At 40.1% G+C, this 19626-nt stretch overlaps 1 protein-coding gene across 3 annotated transcripts in view; it reads right to left on the reverse strand.

Annotated features, from left to right (window-relative positions):
- SLF2 (SMC5-SMC6 complex localization factor 2) overlaps positions 1-19626 on the reverse strand; it is a 54557-nt gene that overhangs the window by 12852 nt on the left and 22079 nt on the right. For all 3 annotated transcript variants that reach the window (XM_003255346.3, XM_030808384.1, XM_012505729.2), the window contains exons 10-17: positions 15742-15817; positions 14174-14315; positions 8442-8544; positions 7070-7246; positions 5456-5553; positions 4741-4828; positions 2376-2507; positions 1829-1906 (exon numbers count right to left, since the gene is read on the reverse strand). In XM_003255346.3, coding sequence (XP_003255394.1) covers positions 1829-1906; positions 2376-2507; positions 4741-4828; positions 5456-5553; positions 7070-7246; positions 8442-8544; positions 14174-14315; positions 15742-15817 — 894 coding nt within the window. The remainder of the gene's footprint in view (positions 1-1828; positions 1907-2375; positions 2508-4740; positions 4829-5455; positions 5554-7069; positions 7247-8441; positions 8545-14173; positions 14316-15741; positions 15818-19626) is intronic.

Here is a 19626-nt window from a genome sequence, read left to right on the forward strand (position 1 = left end):
TTTTTTTTTTTTTTTTTTTGAGGTAGAGTCTCCCTCTGTTGCCCAGGCTGGAGTATAGTGGTGTGATCTCAGCTCACTGCAACCTCCACCTCCTGGGTTCAGGCAGTTCTCCTGCCTCAGCCTCCAGAGTAGCTGGGATTACAGGTGTCTGCCACCATGCCCAGCTAATTTTTTTTTTTGTATTTTTAGTAGAGACAGGGTTTCATCATGTTGGCCAGGCTGGTCTCGAACTTCTGACCTCAAGTGATCCGCCCGCCTTGGCCTCCCAAAGTGCTGGGATTACAGGCATGAGCCACCACGTCCAGCCTAAGGTTTTTTTTTTTTTTTTTTTTGAGATGAAGTCTCGCTCTGTCGCCCAGGCTGGAGTGTAATGGCACAATCTTGCCTCACTGCAACCTCTGCCTCCTGGGTTCAAGCAATTCTCCTGTCTCAGCCTCCTGAGTAGCTGGGATTACATGCATGCACCAACACGCCTGGCTAACTTTTTGTATTTTTGTAGAGATGGGGGTTTCACCATGTTGGCCAGGCTGGTCTTGAACTTCTGACCTCAAGTGATCCACCCACTGCACCCTCCCAAAGTGCTGGGATTACAGGGGTAAGCCACGGCGCCCAGCACGTCCGGCCTAAGTTTTAAAACAGGAATTGGAGTAGTTAAGATATGAAATAAAAGGAATTAAGCAAGAACTTTCCCCAGGAGTATGGGAAGAATAGAATAATTCAAAATGAAAATCTGAATGTTAGAAATGCATTTCTCAAGTAGCCTGCCTTACTATCAGTTTAATTTTGAAGGCAAATGTTATTTCTAAAGGAACAAAAGGGGAATGGCAAAGAAATGGGAAGAAACGAGCTAAAAGCTGGCTGTATGGCAGATGCAGCTGACAGCAATAACTTAAGCACACTCTGAAAATGAACCTATGGTCTAAGAAGAATGTGTAATTGGAGTCCCAAGCCAAAGAATCTGGGAGTGGCCAATATAGAGTTTCACTCCTTAGCTATGAAGGACATCTGAACCCCCGGCACATGCCTTGGAAGGCCATTGGGATGCAGGCCCTTTGTTCTCGGTTACATGGAGGTTCCTAGGTAAAGAGTGCTACGTGAAAATGCTATGTAAACTGCATGGTCTCTACAGATGGTAGCAGTCCTCCTGTGTAGCCTGCTGCCACCTGACTGCCATTTCTACTGGAGTCAATATGGGTCCAGCACAACACCAGACCACTTCATATTTGGTGATGTTGGTATCTTATGAATATATTATACTACTGCCAAAGTATAATCGTTAAGTTTCACTCCAAGAAACAGAACTAACATTTGCTGACAATTCTTTTCTTTTTGAGTTGGAGTTTCACTCTTGTTGCCCAGGCTGGAGTGCAGTGGTACAATCTCAGCTCACTGCAACCTCCACCTCCCGGGTTCAAGCGATTCTCCTGCCTCAGCCTCCTGAATAGCTGGGATTACAGACACCTGCCACAATGCCTGGCTAATTTTTTTGTATTTTTAGTAGAGATGGGGTTTCACCATGTTGGCCAGGCTGGTCTTGAACTCCTGACCTCAAGTGATCCTGACCTCTACCCGCCTTGGCCTCCCAAAGTGCTGGGATTACAGGTGTGAGCCACGGTGCCCGGCCAACAATTCTTTTCAATATGATATGATTACAAGACCACTATCATGCCCCTCTTTCTGGTATACATGGGAATTCTTATAGCAAAATCAATTAGCTTTTTATTAAGAAAACTTTATATAGTTTTCTCCTATATAAAGCATGCTCACTCATTCCATCATCAGTAACACCTATTTAAAAACAGCAGCAACAACACTAAACACTACCTACCCGTTGTCCAGAAGAAAAAGAATGAGAACAACTAACTTCACCGACTAAATGAAGAAGAATGTAGGTCAGGTAATATGCCTGTTAGAGAAATGAATAAAATTAACACCTATGAATTAGCTAGCATAGATGTCATTCCAATTTACACATTAGGAAAGTTGCCCAGGAAGGATAAAGGGTATGTTCAAGTTAACCCAGCTGGTCAGTAAGTAAAAGCCAAGCATCTAAACTAGGCTTTCTCATTTCTAACTCAAGTGCATTCTTTTTACCATGATTCATGACCTCACGACTGCCCTAATAAAGGGCTACAAAAAATACTCTTGGAAGCAAATTACCAACAATCATCCTTTTACCTAAATTTTCAACTCTCAAATTTATGGAAGAATTTCATGACAGTGATAAATTAAAAATATCATTCGCTTTAAAATTATGTTTGCTAGAATGTATCTCGTATCCAAATCCAGAAATGCCTACATTATCAGTCTATGGTTAGGAAGCTGATAACAGTTATGCTTCTATGTACTCTTTGGGACTTTCTAGCACTGGATACCTGCTTTTCAAGTTCTAAATGAAGACTGTCATCAATAATGCCATCTGGTTGTTCGGCCTTTTTCTTCAAGACCATTTTCTTTAACAAATCAGAAGGCTTCATCTGCACAAGATAGCGATGTAGGACTGATACCTATTAAAAGAAAGAAGAGACATTGAACAAAGCTAAATAATACAGTTGTTCTTTCTTAGGCTATTTTTTCCAGTGTGTACTCTTTCATTTTGTCCTTTTATTATAGCTTTCTTTACACTTGAACAATATCCATTTTCCCTTTATGTAAAACCCCTGAATTGCTTAAAAAGGGATTTTTAGTGGTCGGGCACGGTGGCTCACACCTGTAATCCCAGCACTTTCAGAGGCCGAGGGAGGTGAATCACCTGAGGTTAGAAGTTCAAGACCAGCCTGGCCAACGTGGAGAAACCCCGTCTCTACTAAAAATACAAAAATTAGTTGGGCATGGTGGCACATGCCTGTAGTCCTAGCTACTCGGGAGCCTGAGGTATGAGAATCACTTGAATATGCGGGGTGGAGGTTGCAGTAAGCCGAGATCGTGCCACTGCACTCCAGCCTGGGCGACAGAGCAATACTATGTCTCTCAAAAAAAAAAAAAAAAGGGATTTTAAGTTAAAGATTTAGTACTTGTAACTTAGGATAAATGCTTAGGAGACCAAATGATATTATAACAGAGGTCACAGGGAATGCTTTCTCTGTTAAATTATTTGAAAGTCAACAAAGTTGACTCTGTGGTTAGAAGTCATTGAATTCTGAGAAGAACTACAGGAAGTTGCAGTAAAAATCACAACTAAATTGTAACTTGAATATCAGTTAGTGAGTTAGAGGGTTAATTATTCATGTAATTATTCAGCTAATTATTCTATTTTACATGGGCAAAAAAGGAAAAAGTAACAGAACAATAAAAGTTAGGAGAAATGGTAGAAATCCTATCTCCAGATCTCTTTTGAAGGCAGTAAATATCATTGAAAGGAATGAAAACTATCTGCTAATTACCCTGGTAGCTCCAGCACGATCCCCATATATCTGGAATCAAATCTACCCCAACTCTACTAAAGCAGAAACCAGCTGTGCCCATCAATCTCTCCATCCCACAGCATCTCGTGCATGCTTTGATTACTGTTCTTACCACACTAACCCACAAGAGTTGGTTAATTTTGTTTCAACCATTAGATTATGTTTTCAAGGGCAGAGTCTCTAATCTAAATCTTTGTTTGTTTTAATTTCTAGGACCTGGTGGCATACCTTGTACCAAACTGCAAATCAAACAAGAACAGAGGGACATCCAGATCAGGTTCTATGGTGCTTTTTTTTTTTTGAGACAGAGTCTCGCTCTGTCGCCCAGGCTGGAGTGCAGTAGCGTGATCTTGGCTCACTGCAAGCTCCGCCTCCCGGGTTCATGTCATTCTCCTGCCTCAGCCTCCCGAGTAGCTGGGACTACAGGTGCCCGCCACCATGCCCGGGTAATTTTTTTGTATTTTTTTTTAGTAGAGACGGGGTTTCACCATGTTGGCTAGGATGGTCTCGATCTCCTGACCTCGTGATCCACCTGCCCCGGCCTCCTAAAGTGCTGGGATTACAGGCTTGAGCCACCGCGCCCAGCCTATGGTGAGTTTTCAAATCCAACCAAGGGCAGTCCCATTAGTGCCATCAATGTTTATAAAAAGCCTTCAGAATTTCTCAGAGTGGGACTTCCATTGGACATTTTTTTTAATTAAAAAAATTCATATATATATATTAAACACAGGGTCTCCCTATGTTGCTTAGGTTGGACTTGAACTCCCGGATTCAAAGGATCCTCTGGCCTCAGCCCCCGATGTAGCTGGGACGATAGGTGTGTGCCACCAGTACCCAGCAACAGCGGGACATGTTTATCCACACCCTCATATATACATGATATATTCTTACTGAACAAGTACTAGAGGGCAACTACATTTAAGCTCTATGATCTAAAAAGACTCATTTTAAAACAGGTTAAAGATGCAATCAATGTACAATGGTTTTGCAATTTCTAATCTTGCAATAAAATTGCTAACTTGGAAAAGCTGAATTCAATAAATGAAATCATATTCATATAATTGCACATTATGATTTTCCCAGTAGTTTCTTTATACATTAATTCACATCTGATTGTCCACAACCATCCTAAGTGGTGGAGGGTGCAATACTATCTCCATTTCACAGATGAAAAAACTGGATCTTGTTAGTTAAATGTGCTAGAGATTACATGAACAGTATCAAGCTTGAGAGCTGGGCTCTGACCCCAGGACCTTTGACTTAGGGTTCATCAATTTTCCTTACACCTCTCATTACCTCTCCCATTTATTAAAAATAAAAATGTATTTATTTATACCTGCAGATTACTGGCATTAGGAATATCTTCGTGTTTCTCATCCAAAAGCTTTGAAATAATCACTAGACTGAGGCACTGTCTCAGTTGCCTAGAATTAGAAGTTAAAAGTATTTAGAATGTATTTTAATTAATACTGCTTGAAAAGCAAATGAATGAGCCAAGAGGAGCTCTAGTTCTAATTGGAAATACAGGCAATGTTTCAAGAGAAGTCTGTACAGGAACATATAAACTGTTATAGAACAGTAAAATTTTCATGTAAAATATTTGTACATAAAACTTGAGTTATCTGAAGCTCAATAAATCATTTAACGGCCTTATCTTGGACCCTGATGATTTACTGACAGAAAACCTATTTTTTTACTGATGAAATTTATTTTTACTAAAGCAAAAAAAAGCTAATTCATTTGTTTTTGTGGAATATATCATCTATATTAAGGTAACAGATAAACTAAAATTAAAAATAAAAAATATTCAGCTTGGGTGACAGAGTGAGACTCTGTCTCAAAAAAAAAAAAAAAAAAATTACATAATGACCTGAGTTAAGAATTAGAATAAGGCAGAATCAGGCTATCAACGCCTTTTCTCACAACTGAATATGAAATAAACATATCTGATCTAACATTCAAAGAATGATGAATGGAAATAAAGAACCCAAAGCATTTCATTAATGTAAAATTATAAAATTTCTTAATGTTTAATTCTCACTTTTCAATACCTTCCACGTGATGTCCAATTAGGGACCAGCTGTACCAACCACAGAAGGTTGTGGGGATGACTAGAGAGTTCATTTATGCCCAGACAGAGTTCAGGCACCTGAAAAAAAAGAACATGTAAGATTTCTTTTCAAACAGAACAGTAGAATCAAACACCCAACAGATCATCTACAACCCTTCTTGACATAATGGAAGCACTAGTACGAAATAGAGCACACATTTTTAGAAATAGCATGGAGTCTAGAATCTGCTAAAATGTACACAATACACAGATTCAGTTTTACTTATACTATCTTAAATGGACTGAACAGATATATTTAGCAGAATTTCACTTGGCTTTCACATTTTGTACTACATCATATCTCCATCTATATTTAAACAGTCCTTCTTGGAAAGATAAACTGATCTAAATACAAATGTGTATGAGAGTTGTACAAGACCATATATGTTCCTGATTTGGGATTTCTTGCACTTTAGGGATCCTATTCCAGTATTTTTAAAAGCCTAACACCTGGCCGGGTGTGGTGGCTCAAGCCTGTAATCCTAGCACTTTGGGAGGCCGAGGGAGGTGAATCACTTGAGGCCAGGAGTTTGAGACCAGCCTGGCCAAAATGGTGAAACCTGTCTCTACTAAATACACAGAAATTAGCTGGGCAGAGTGGCTTGTGTCTATAGTCTCAGCTACTTGGGAGGCTGAGGCACAAGAATCGCCTGAATCCGGGAGGCAGAGGTCGCACTGAGACAAGGCTGCGCCACTGCACTCCTGCCTGGGTGACAGGAGATGCTGTCTAAAAAAAAAAAAGCCTAACACCCCCAAAATATGTATTATCATTGTGTATCAATTTTTAAAAAAGCCTAACAGTTGCTTCAAAATAATCTGATGAGCAGGGAAAGGAAATACAGGGTCAGTTTTACATTAGACAAGATTATGTCTCTATTATTGAAGCAAAGTGATACTTAGGAATTTATTATACTCTTTGCCCTACTTTTGCATATTTTAATTTTTCCATCAAAAAAGACTGAAAAATATAATTTTTAAAAAGGCCTAACAAAAATTATACATTTCATCCTCCATATGGTTGCAGAAGTTCAGCTCAAATTCTGGTTGTAGGTATGACTCACTCCATCATTTCACTTAGGTCTCTGCTCCAAGGTTATTTTGGAAAGGCCTTTCCCTGCCTGCCTTATATGAAATAGCATAGCATCCGGTCTTGCTGTACTCATGTCCTGCTTTATTTTAATTTGTAGTACTTAACTACTACCTGACATGATAATATAATCAACATTTACTTGTTTATCTAACCCTTTGACTAGGACAAAAGCCCCATGAAGGCAAAGACTCTGTCTCTTTCACAGCTCAATCTTTAGCACCTACATTAATGCTCAGTCCATAGGAAATCCCCAATAAACACATTTTTGTTGGATAAATAGCTGAAGTTTTAGAAAAAATTCAATTATCATGAATTTAAACACAGCTCCAGCAAACATTCTCTTCCTCAGTTCATTTTTAATCTGCCAAAGATCTTGAGTTTAGAAACAGTATTAATTCCATATGCACTATGAGTCAAATTGTAATGCTATACAAAAATGAATAATGAAGTTTTAAATAACATTACCTTTGTGTTCCAATCTCTGATGTTTTTCATCAGGTTTATCAGGAGGCTTTGAAAGTCTACTAGAGGAATCTGTTTCAGCTGTTTTTCCAAACTCATTTTAAATAACATTAAAATCAGCAACATTATTTCACGATCCTGGTAACCTTCTGGATGTATAGATGTACACAAGCCTAGAAACTGTTTAACATAAATGCACAGACAAAAATATTTTAGGAGGTATATTTTACTTTTAGTTTTAATTATAAACTCTTTGACAAAAGATGCAAAAAAGAACTATAAAGAAAACAAACATCAGATGTCTAGAGAAAAGATGGCAAGAACTACTCAATGTTAATAGTTGAATTAAGTGGCATTTTCTTCTCCATTTTCCATTTTTGAGATTTTCTTAATGGTTCTGTATCACTGATTCAATTCAGCAACTAAAAATGTTTCACACTGTCATTAACTCTTTTTTTTTGATCTTCTTTTTTTTGAGACGGAGTCTCACTCTGTCGCCCAAGCTGGAGTACAGTGGTGCAATCTCAGCTCACTGCAACCTCCACCTCCCGGGTTCAAGTGATTCTCCTGCCTCGGCCTCCCCAGTAGCTGGGGTAACAGGTGCCTGCCACCACGCCTGGCTAATTTTTTTTTTTGTATTTTTAGTAGAGATGGGGTTTCACCATGTTGGCCAAGCTGGTCTCAAACTCCTGACCTCAGGTGATCCACCCGCCTTGGCCTCCCAAAGTGCTGGGATTACAGGCATGACCCACCATGCCCGGCCTCTGTCATTAACTCTTGATCACTAAGTTATATTGTAAGACTTTTTTTTCATACATCCTACTTATAAAAAAACTATTGGTTTCAAAACTATTTAATGATGTAACTGACTTAAAGTTCTGTTCATCACTAATATTAAAACAAAATAAAAACAGCAAAAACAATCTTTAATACAAAGATTATTGCTAAGAAGTTTCAGAGACTGGAAATCACCTGGTAAGAAACTAAAGAGTTCTTTTTTTTTTTTTTTTTGAGACAGAGTCTTGCTCTGTTGCCCAGGCTAGAGTACAGTGGCACGATCCTGGCTCACTGCAAGCTCCGCCTCCTGGGTTCGCGCCATTCTCCTGCCTCAGCCTCCTGAGTAGCTGGGACTACAGGTGCCTGCCACCATGCCTGGCTAATTTTTTGTATTTTTAGTAGAGACGGGTTTTCACCGTGTTAGCCAGGATGGTCTCGATTTCCTGACCTCGTGATCTGCCCGCCTTGGGCTCCCAAAGTGCTGGGATTACAGGCGTGAGCCACTGCGCCCAGCCGAGATTTTCTTTTTAAGAAACCATTAACCACAGACTAAATGGTTCTAGCTCTGAGCAGAAGACACACAAAAGTTTTTTCCTACCTTAACCACATTTAAAATGTTGGTTTCAGGAAGTGTTGAAAAAATTGGCTTATAAGATGAATCTTCACTTTCTTTCCCCCTTGATGTTGTCTGTGTTTCAGAACTATTGAGAAGTGAGTAAAGCAATGTGAAGTTAGGCACAAAATATATTACTCACTTTAAGAAATTCTAGGCTACTTATTAAAAACTATGTTTTATCGAGGTATAATTTACATACAATAAAAGGAATGTACCCATTTTAAGTTTTGATAATCATATATACTAATGTAACCACCATCCAAATCAAGAAGTAGAACATTTCCATTCCCCTCAAAAGTCTCTTTATGCCAAGTCCAAGTCAATCTGCTATCCCTGATTCAAGGCAAACACTAATATGATTTCTATCATTATGCATCAGTTTTCTCTTGAACAAGCTACTTTTTATATGGTACTATCCTCATTGCTCTTGGTGTTAGAGAGCTATGTAAAAGATGGCTCTGACTAAAAAGAATTCATAACAGGTAAAAGACTCATAAATGGCCTAAAGGAACTGCTATAGCAATATACAGAAACAATTCAAAGCACTCTAATTCTAGTTATCAGAGGTTATCAGTGAAGATTCATGAAAGAGGAGATGCATAAACTTAGCTTTCAAAAGATAGATAACATTTTTAATTTTTTGAAAAAATAATACTTTTATACGGTTTTAAAAAATCAAAATATATTAAGGTACAGTATGCTGTGATAAACTGACCTCCTAGCTCCGTTCTTTATAACCACTCGTTTCCTCCCTAAGATAATTACTACAAGTTTTAGTCCTTCCTTCCATTGGCATTTTATGTATAAACAAACAAATAAGAATATATGTCCCACTGTGGTATAAGAAGAAATACATTTGATCTTTGTCCCCAATTGCTGACACAGAGCTCCTAAAACCTCTGGAACGTCTGATGAGGTAGGAGGAGCCTCTTTTGTTATTTATAATAAGCCCTTTTCAACCATACCTAAATTTATGCTAATAATATTGTGACTCCTGGAGGATGGGGGCTGGTTGCCAGAGTTATCAACCATGTGACTAGAAGGCTGAAACTTTCAGTCCCACCCAGAGGGGTTAAATATTAAAATGGCTAATGCTTTAATCAACCAGCCCCGTGTAATGGGCCCTCCATAAATACTCTAAAGTTCAGAGAGCTTCTGGATTGGCTAAGGCATCAAGATGATGAGAGGGTAGGTGGGGTGGGGTGGGGTGGCTCACACCTGAATCCCAGCACTTTGAGAGGCTGAGGCAGGCGGATAGCCTGAGCCCAGGAGATCAAGACTAGCCTGGGCAATACGGCAAAATTTGGCTGGGCATGGTGGCTCACGCCTGTAATCCCAGCACTTTGGGAGGCTGAGGCAGGCAGATCACCCGAGGTCAGGAGTTCGAGACCAGCCTGGCCAACATGGTGAAACCCCATCTCTGCTAAAAATAGAAAAATTAGGCTGGTGTTGTGGCGGGCGCCTGTAATCCCAGCTACTCGGGAGGTGAGGCAGGAGAATCGCTTGAACCTGGGAGGTAGAGGATGCAGTGAGCCATGATTGCGCCACTGCACTCAAGCCTGGGTGACAGCAAGACTTCGTCTTAAAAAAAAAAAAAAAAGGCAAAACTCTGTCTTCTCTATTAAGGAAGAAAGAAAAAAAAATGATGGGAAGGTGGAGTACCTGGAGAGGCCAGGGAAGATCCATGCACTCCCATCCCCATACCTTGAGCAATGTATCTCTTCCATTTGGCTGTTCTTGAGTTGTACCCTTTACAGCAAACAAATAATAATAAGTAAACTGCTTTCCTGAGTTCTGTGAGCCATTCTAGCATATTATTGAACATAAAGGGGAGGAGGACTGTAGGAACTCCTGATTTATAGCTAGTTGTTTAGAAGAAAAGGAAGCCCAGACTTGTGATTCCATATGAAGTGGTGGCAGTCTTGTGGGATTGAGTCCTTAACCTGTGGGCTCTGTGCTAACTCTGGGTAATTAGAACTAGAATTGCATTAAACCGTAGGACATCTAGTTGGTGTCTACCGGGAACTGGAGAAATGACAATGTGTAGAAAACCTATACATTTGATGCCAGAAGTGTTGTAACTGTAGAGGAAACATTTTTTTACCCTTTATCATTCCCCCTCCACCTTTAATACAAATGTTAGTATATTATATACCTTTGCACCTTCCTTTTCTCACTTAGCAATGTATCTTGGAGATATTTCCACAGCTACATGTGAAGAACTTATTTTTTAAAATAGGTGCTTAGTACTTATTTGCGCCCCTTCCTAGTTGTATAACCTTGGGCAAGTTACTTAACCTCTCCATGCCTACCTTACTTGTAAAATGGAAATGAAAATCTTACTAGTATTTGTAGTAACTACTAAGTGAGGTACTATGTGAAGCCCTTAGAACAGAGTCTGGCATACAGCAAACACTATATAAGGGCTAGTCATTACCGTGTGGAGGGACAGCAGGCAGATCAATTTGATTAGAAAGCCGACAACAAAACAGAAAACAGGTCAGGGTAAAATCATAACGTCTTAAATATAGGGCATAAAGGTTTGAGAATAGTAGAGAGCAAGTTCCTGCAACAGTGAAAATAATACCTTGCAGGTGGAAAGGCCCTGGAGGAAAGATTTTTTGCCAGGCTAGGCATGAAAAGCGAATCTGAATTAGACTGACTCAGGAAATGAAAAGGAACGAATAGATATGACATAGGTGGAGGAAAAGGAACATAGGGATGTGAGAATTGAAGGGATACAGAAATGAAGGGGGTTAGAATGTATTTAGACTTAAATTTTAAGTCTATGTATCTAGCAGAATAATGGTCAAGAAAAGAACTGTGCTAGTATCCCTTAACATCTGAATTTTCTCTATCTAAATATTTACTCTAACAATCTGCAAACATTTTCACTCTACATCTACTATTTGTATAGAGAACTTGCCATGATGAATATGCATATACACACCAGCAAAAATGGGTAAGCTGTGAGTCCTGGTTAAAAAAAGAACAGTGATGGCCAGGTGCAGTGGCTCATGCCTATAATCCCAGCACTTTGGGAGGCCAAGGTGTGAGGATTGCTTGAGCCCAGGATTTTGAGACCAGCCTGGGCAACATAGCCAGATCCACTCTCTATAAAAAAATTTAAAAACATTGGCCAGTTGTGGTGGCATGTGTCTGTAGTCCCAGGGTACTCAGGAAGCTGAGGCAGGAGGGCCACTTGAACTCAGGAGTTCGAGGCTGCAGTAACCCATAACTGTGCCGCTGCACTCCAGCCTCAGTGACAGACCAAGACCTCATCTCATGGAAGGAAGGAAGGAAGGAAGGAAGGAAGGAAGGAAGGAAGGAAGGAAGGAAGGATGGAAGGGGAAGGGGCAGGGGCAGAATGGGGGAAAGGGAGGGGAGGGAGGCGAGGGAGGGGAGGAAGGGGAGGGAAGGGAGGGAAAGGAGGGAAAGGAGGGAAGGAGGGGAAGGAAGGGAAGAAAAGAAAAGAAAGAGAACAGTGAGTAGGGTTGTATCTTAACAAGTTCAAGCCAGGCACGGTGACTCAAGCCTGTAATCCCAGCAGTTTGGGAAGCTGAGGCCGGCGGATCGCCTGAGCTCAGGAGTTCGAGACCAGCCTGGGCAACATGGTAAAACCCTGTCTCCACAAAAAATAAAAAAATATTAGCTGGGCGTAGTGGTGAGTACCTGTGGTCTCAGCTAGTCGGGAGGCTGAGGTGGGAAGATCACTTGAGGCTGGGAGGTGGAGGTTGCTGTGAGCTGAGATTGTGTCACTGCACTCCAGCCTGCGCAACAAAGCAAGACCCTGTCTCAAACAAACACACACACACGCACACAATTTCCAGACTCATGTTCGTGTTGTTTAAACAGGCATTTTGTTACACAGCACTCATTCCTTCGCCAGATCACTTGTGTTAAGCTTGTGCCCACCTTTACTCACCAGTATACAACAATAGTGACTATAGCCACCACCACTACTACAGTAAAGTCAGAAAAATTCAAATTGTTGTATACAACATACAAAATTACCACATACTACTGAGTTCACTAAATGTTAATAAAGTAGGAGGTATGTTAAATGTTTATATTATGCAGAAATATGTGGTAACTTTTAAAATATAAGTGTTTAAGAACATTCTTGTAATATTTAGGGGAAATAGTTGGGATTTTTGGATGGGCTGGATAAACTATTTTTCCTATTTAAAGTGATGAAACAGTCTCTAACTGAAATGTTGCTATCCAACACATTTTCAGATACAGATTACATCTGAGTAACCAGGGATCCTATATTGAGTGGAAAGAGAATTTTCATAATGTTTAAGTGAATATATTCAACTTTTTCCTCTTTTATTTCCTTTACCTTTCCGTTTTTACTTCCTTTTCTGTGATCAGTCTTTTCATTTCCTCTGCCCATTTTTCTAATAGGTACTGATCTTTTTCTTATTGACCTGAAATTAATACTTTGTCTGTAACCAGTTTCCTTTTTTTTTTAGATGGAGTCTCACTCTGTCACCCAGGCTGGAGTGCAGTGGTGTGATCTTGGCTCACTGCAACCTCCGCCACCCGGGTTCAAGTGATTCTCCTGCTTCAGCCTCCCAAGTAGCTGGGACTACAGGTGTGTGCCACTACACCTGGCTAACTTTTTTGTATTTTTAGTAGAGACAGGGTTTCACCATGTTGGTCAGGCTGGTCTCGAACTCCTGACCTCAACTGATCCACCCGCCTTAGCCTCCCAAAGTGATGGGATTATAGGCGTGAGCCACCGTGCCTGGCCCCCACCTTTTTTTTTTTTTTTTTTTTTTAAAGACAAGGTCTCACTCTGTCACCCAGGCTGCAGTACTGTGGTGAGCTCACTGCAACTTCCAATTCCCGGCCTAAAGTGATTCTCCTGCCTTGGCCTCCCCAAGTGTTGGGATTACAGGTGTAAGCCACCACACCCAGCCCAGTGTATCTTCTTTTTTTTTTTTTTTTTGAGACGGAGTCTTGCTCTGTCGCCCAGGCTGGAGTGCAGTGGCGCAATCTTGGCTCACTGCAAGCTCCGCCTCCCGGGTTCACGCCATTCTCCTGCCTCAGCCTCTCCGAGTAGCTGGGACTACAGGCGCCTGCCACCACGCCCGGCTAATTTTTTTGTATTTTTAGTAGAGACGGGGTTTCACCGTGGTCTCGATCTCCTGACCTCGTGATCCGCCTGCCTCGGCCTCCCAAAGTGCTGGGATTACAAGCGTGAGCCACCGTGCCCGGCAGCCCAGTGTATCTTTTAACTAGTTACAGTTCAGATATTTGAAGGTTATTGATTTCTCTTTATTAATTTTATACCCAGACACCCACACCAAATTTTCTTAGTTATTTGTCACAGTTTTTCACCTGAGTCTTAGGCTTCTATGTCTAGATTAACTCACATCTACAAAAATCCTTCAGCAACTCCTTTCCAATTTTTGTATCTCTTGTCTAATTACTTTGGCCAATACTTCCACCAAAACAACGTTAAATAACAATGGAAAGTCTTTTAAAAAAGAAAACTTTTATGAGAATATTTCTATTATTTGCCTGCTAAACATGACGATGGCTTTTAGATTAAGACAGATGTTAAGAATGTATCTAATTCAAGATTGATCTCAACTTTGAGAGATCTTTTTAAAAATCAGAAATAAATACTAAACTTTAGCTATAATTATATGTAAGTTGTACGAAATGATATTTTTGGAGTTAATTATGATGAGAAAACTTACACTAGATAGTCTTCATTAAAGTCTGGCTGAAGATTCTCCAGGGGAAACAAAGATCTAAAATCAATCCCCATATTGAAAAACACAGCTGCTACATCAGACAATGATGGGATCCAGGGCCAAACTGGTGAGTCACTGAAGGTATCTAATTAACAGAAGAAAAAATTTTATTCTAAATCTGTGGTCTACAAACCCACATTTGCAAGGTGACAGTCTGCAGGTGAAACATGAATAATTACAATGGTTTTATAGAAACGACAGCTGCTAATTTTATGCTAACAATACAGTTATAGGATGATCATAGGAATTACAGATGCCCAAAAAAAATAAGAAAATGACATAAAGAAAATATCTGAGTGATGGATAAAAGGGTGTAACTCAGAAGGAAGTAACATGCTTTTTTTTTTTTTTTTTTTTTGAGACGGAGTCTCGCTCTGTCGCCCAGGCTGGAGTGCAGTGGCGCAATCTTGGCTCGCTGCAAGCTCCGCCTCCCGGGTTCACGCCATTCTCCCGCCTCAGCCTCTCCGAGTAGCTGGGACTACAGGCGCCCGCCACCATGCCCGGCTAATTTTTTTTTATATTTTTAGTAGAGACGGGGTTTCACCGTGTTAGCCAGGATGGTCTCGATCTCCTGACCTCGTGATCCGCCCGCCTCGGCCTCCCAAAGTGCTGGGATTACAAGCGTGAGCCAACACGCCCGGCCAGTAACACGTTTTAAAATGGCTGGAAATACCACTGGTAAAATCCCGACTATCAATAACACAGGAAGATTTTTTATCATCTTCATTGCCTTTATAGTCCCAATCCCCAGGACAGATGAAACAGGTAAACCACTATGCTTGTTTTATTATAAGGGCTCTCAAAGATGAGAAAGCAAATGTTACACTTTTGCAGTGGATGCTTTCAACAGGCCTTCTGTATTATCAGTATAATACTGTTGCTTACCAATAAGCCAATTAAACTTAATTGGCTAAGTAAGTTTGGAACCATTTTCACTTATCAAGCAAAGCAAGCCATGATTTGGTAAATAGTAAGTGAGGGTTTCCACTTGCAAGATCTTATACTCTTTTTCTCAATGCAAGTAAGAAAATTCAGATACTCATTGTTTAACTGAAGTTCCATTTCATTATTAAAGACTTTTGAGGTCGGGTGAGGTGGCTCATGCCTGTAATCCTAGCACTGTGGGAGGCCAAGGCGGGTAAATTGCCTGAGCTCAGGAGTTCCAGACCAGCCTGGGCAGCATGGTGAAACCCTGTCTCTACTAAAATACAAAACAATCAGCCGGGTGTAGTGGTGTGTGCCTATAGGCCCAGCTGCTTGGGAGGCTGAGGCATGAGAACTGCTTGAACCGGGGAGGTGGAAGTTGCAGTGAGCTGAGATTGTGTCACTGCACTTCAGCCCAGGCGACAGCAAGATTCTGTCTCAAAAAAAACAAAAAAACGACTTTTGATTAGAAAAATAATTTTGTATTGTGTATTTCCAAATATACTAACATTTAGTAATATGAAAGAAACCATGTAAATAGCAACTAATAATACACCCTGTAAATCGTAATAAGCTGATATACTTACCATTTCTAATTGTTATTTCCATCAATGTACTTAAAATCTGCACTGACACAATACAGTCTGTATGAACTGACATCATCTGTCAAAAGCAGAGAAATGACAGGATATTAAGAAGAAAGAAAACAGAAACATTCATTATTTGCTAGGCACATATAAAGTTGTTCTATGTGGGCCAGGTGCAGCAGTTCATGCCTGTAATCCTAGCACTTATACCTTGAGCTTAGGAGTTTGAGACCAGCCTGTGCAAGATGGCAAAACCCCATCTCTACAAAAAATACAAAAATTAGCCAGGTGTGGTGGCGCACACCTGTAGTGGAGGATTGGTTGAGACCAGGAGGTGGAGGTTGCAGTGAGCCATGATCGTACCACAAAAATAAAAATACAATACAATACAATAAAAATAAAGGCATTTTATGTGCATTTAATATAATGATAACCTTATGAAGTAGTACTCATTACACATATGAGCAAATAGGTTCAGAGAGATTAAATATTCTACCCAACTAATATATATATATGTGGAGAATGTGGAATTTAATTCTAAAGTCAGAGCTCTTTACATTCTAACATGCTGCTTTTTTTTACAACTTTCATTTATAATTAGACAAATATAACATTTGAAACTATCAAAAAATGTCTTCTTAGTACACAGCATGACATGAAACCAAAAAACCACAAAGGAAAAGGCTGCAGGCAAAAATCAAACCACAAATTAATAAGATACAAATATACAAAATAATATACCAACATAGTTTTTCAAAGATGCTCAATATCACTAGATCAAAGAGATGTAATAAAAACAGTAAGATATCACTGATTGGCTGGACGCAGTGGCTCACACCTGTAATCCCAGCACTTTGGGAGGCCGAGGCAGGCAGATCACGAGGTCAGGAGATCGAGACCATCCTGGCTAACATGGTGAAACCCTGTCTCTACTAAAAATACAAAAAAAATTAGCCAGGCGTGGTGGCGGGTGCCTGTAGTCCCAGCTACTCGGGAGGCTGAGGCAGGAGAATGGCGTGAACCTGGTAGGTGGAGCTTGCAGTGAGCCGAGATGGCGCCACTGCACTCCAGCCTGGGCGACTGAGCAAGACTCCGTCTCAAAACAAAACAAAAAAACAAAACAAAACAAAAAAAAGTTATCACTGATTGACTTCAAAATTGGCAATGATCAAGAATATTGACAATACCCTAGTATTATCAATTTTCTAGTATTCATAATACTAGAAAAGAGGAAAGCAGTCTTACGCCTCAGGTGAGTGCAATTTGGTTAAAACTTTTCAACTCGGGCCAGGTGCAGTGTCTCACACCTGTAATCTCAGCACTTTGGGAGGCTGCAGTGGGAGAATCATTTGAGCCCAGGAGTTCTAGACTGGCCTGAGCAACATGGCAAGACCCCACCTCTACAAAACATTTTTAAAAATTAGCTGGGTGTGGTGGGGCATGCCTATAGTCCCAGCTACTTGAGGGGCTGAGGGGGAGGATCACTTGAACCTGGGAGGTTGAGGCTGCAGTGAGCAGTGATTGCACCACTGCACTCCAGCCTGGGTGACAGAGCAAGACCCTGTCTCAAAAAAGAAAAAAAAAAAAAAAAAAATCCAAAACAACTAATTGGTAATATTTATGCCAAGTTATTCTTTTATACTTTCATCTAGTTAGTCTTCGTACATACAGGAATTTAGATGCAAATAATATGCCTGTAATGCCTTTTTACATACAGGAATTTAGAGACAAATAATATACCTTTTTTTTTTTTTTTTGAGACAGAGTCTCACTCTGTTGCCCAGGCTGGAGTGCAGTGGTACAACCTTGGCTGACTGCAACCTCTGCCTCTCAGGTTCAAGCGATTCTCGTGCCTCATCCTCCCAAGTAGTTGGGCCTATAGGCCTGCGCCACCATTAGGCTAGCTAATTTTTGTATTTTTAGTAGAGACGGGGTTTCTCCATGTTAATCAGGCTGGTCTTAAACTTCTGGCTTGAAGTGATCCACCCATCTCAGCCTCCCAAAGTGCTGGGATTACAGGCTTGAGCCACTGCACCTAACCTCTGATATAACCTTATTTTTTCTTTTTTTTTTTTTGAGACAGAGTCTCACGCTGTCACCCAGGCTGGAGTGCAGTGGTGTGATCTTGGCTCACTGCAACCTCCGCCTCCCAGGTTCAAGCAATTCTCCTGCCTCAGCCTCCCAAGTAGCTGGGATTACAGACACCCACCACCATGCCTGGATAATTTTTTGTACTTTTAGTACAGACTGGGTTTCACTATGTTGGCTAGGGTGGTCTCAAACTCTTGACCTCGTGGTCCACCTGCCTTGGCCTTCCAAAGTGCTGGGATTACAGGCATGAGCCATCACGCCTAGCCTGACATAATTTTTTACAAGACAATTTTTTGGGAACAAAAATCTCAAGTTTAAAAAAAATTTTTAAAAATCATTTAACAAAGTAATTTTATAGTGGATTTGTAGAGGAACACATATTGTATTTCTATTATTATCTTTTGCATTTGCTTAGATGCCATAGATTATAATACATTTAAATTTAAAGTGTAAAGGGTTGCCGGGCACAGTGGCTCACACCTGTAATCCCAGCACTTTGGGAGGCCGAGGCAGGCAGATCACTTAAGGTCAGGCGTTCGAGAGCAGCCTGGCCATCATGGTGAAACCCCATCTCTAATAAAAATACAAAAAAAAAAAAAAATTAGCCGGGCATGGTGGTGGGTGCCTGTAATCCCAGCTACTTAAGAGGCTGAGGCAGAAGAATTGCTTGAATCTGGGATGTGGAGGTTGCAGTGAGCCAAGATCACGCCACTGCACTCTAGCCTGAGAGACCAAACGAGACTCTGTCTCAAAATAAAATAAAATAAAATAAAATAACATAAAATAAAATAACATAAAATAATAAAATAAAATAAAATAAAATAAAAATGTAAGGAGGAGTAACCTGAACTCTACTTTCAATCAGTCATATAGCTTGTATCATTTTGAACACAATCTATGTGAAAAAAAACTTCTGCTATGATGTTTGTGCTGTTAAGCTCTGCCACTAGGAGGCAACACCATTCACAGACATGTTACACATACAACAAGGTTTCTAAAAATCTTTTTGTGGTGGGTGAAAAATTCCAGGGTAGGAAATACAGTGATTTCAGATAATTAAGTAAATGTGTAAAGGAGTATATACAGCAATCTAATGTCTATCAGTTGAGATTGGGTTAAATAAATCATGGTATAGCCTAACAAAGGAATACTATGAAGCCACTGAAAAGGATAACGTATCAACACTCTGAGATGAAATGCTCAATAATTTACTGCTATCTGAAATAAACAAGTTATAAGACACATTCACATGTTCTGTTTAAGTTACATGGCAATTTTTGAATGCAGAGAATACTCTAGAAAACACTGACCAAAATGTAATAGCTCCAGAAATTAGGACTTGGGAGTTCAGCCTTCTTATTTTAATTTAAAAAATTTAAACTGTTCACTCAAACAGATTCTGACAGAAACTTCTTTTTAAAAATATTTTAGGCTGGGTGCAGTGGCTCATGCCTGTAGTCCCAGAACTTTGGGAGGCCGAGGTACGTGCATCACTTAAGGCCAGGAGTTCGAGGCCAGCCTGGCCAACATGGTAAAACCATGGTAAAATTGTTAAAAAAAAAAAAGTACTAACCTTTTTCTGGTCTACTACATTTAGACACTCATGATAAAATCACAAAAATGCAAGGATTTTAATTACATTTTAACATTAAACTTAGAAAATACTAGTTAGGAGTATAGCATTAAAATGAATTGACATAATTTCTAAAAACTACGTACAAGTTGGTAAAGCCTCCCACAATGAAAATGGACTTGGAATCAAAAAAGGAGAAATGAGACAAAGTGTCTTACACA

Source organism: Nomascus leucogenys, chromosome 3, assembly GCF_006542625.1.
Source record: "Nomascus leucogenys isolate Asia chromosome 3, Asia_NLE_v1, whole genome shotgun sequence".
NCBI classification, from domain to species: domain Eukaryota; kingdom Metazoa; phylum Chordata; class Mammalia; order Primates; family Hylobatidae; genus Nomascus; species Nomascus leucogenys.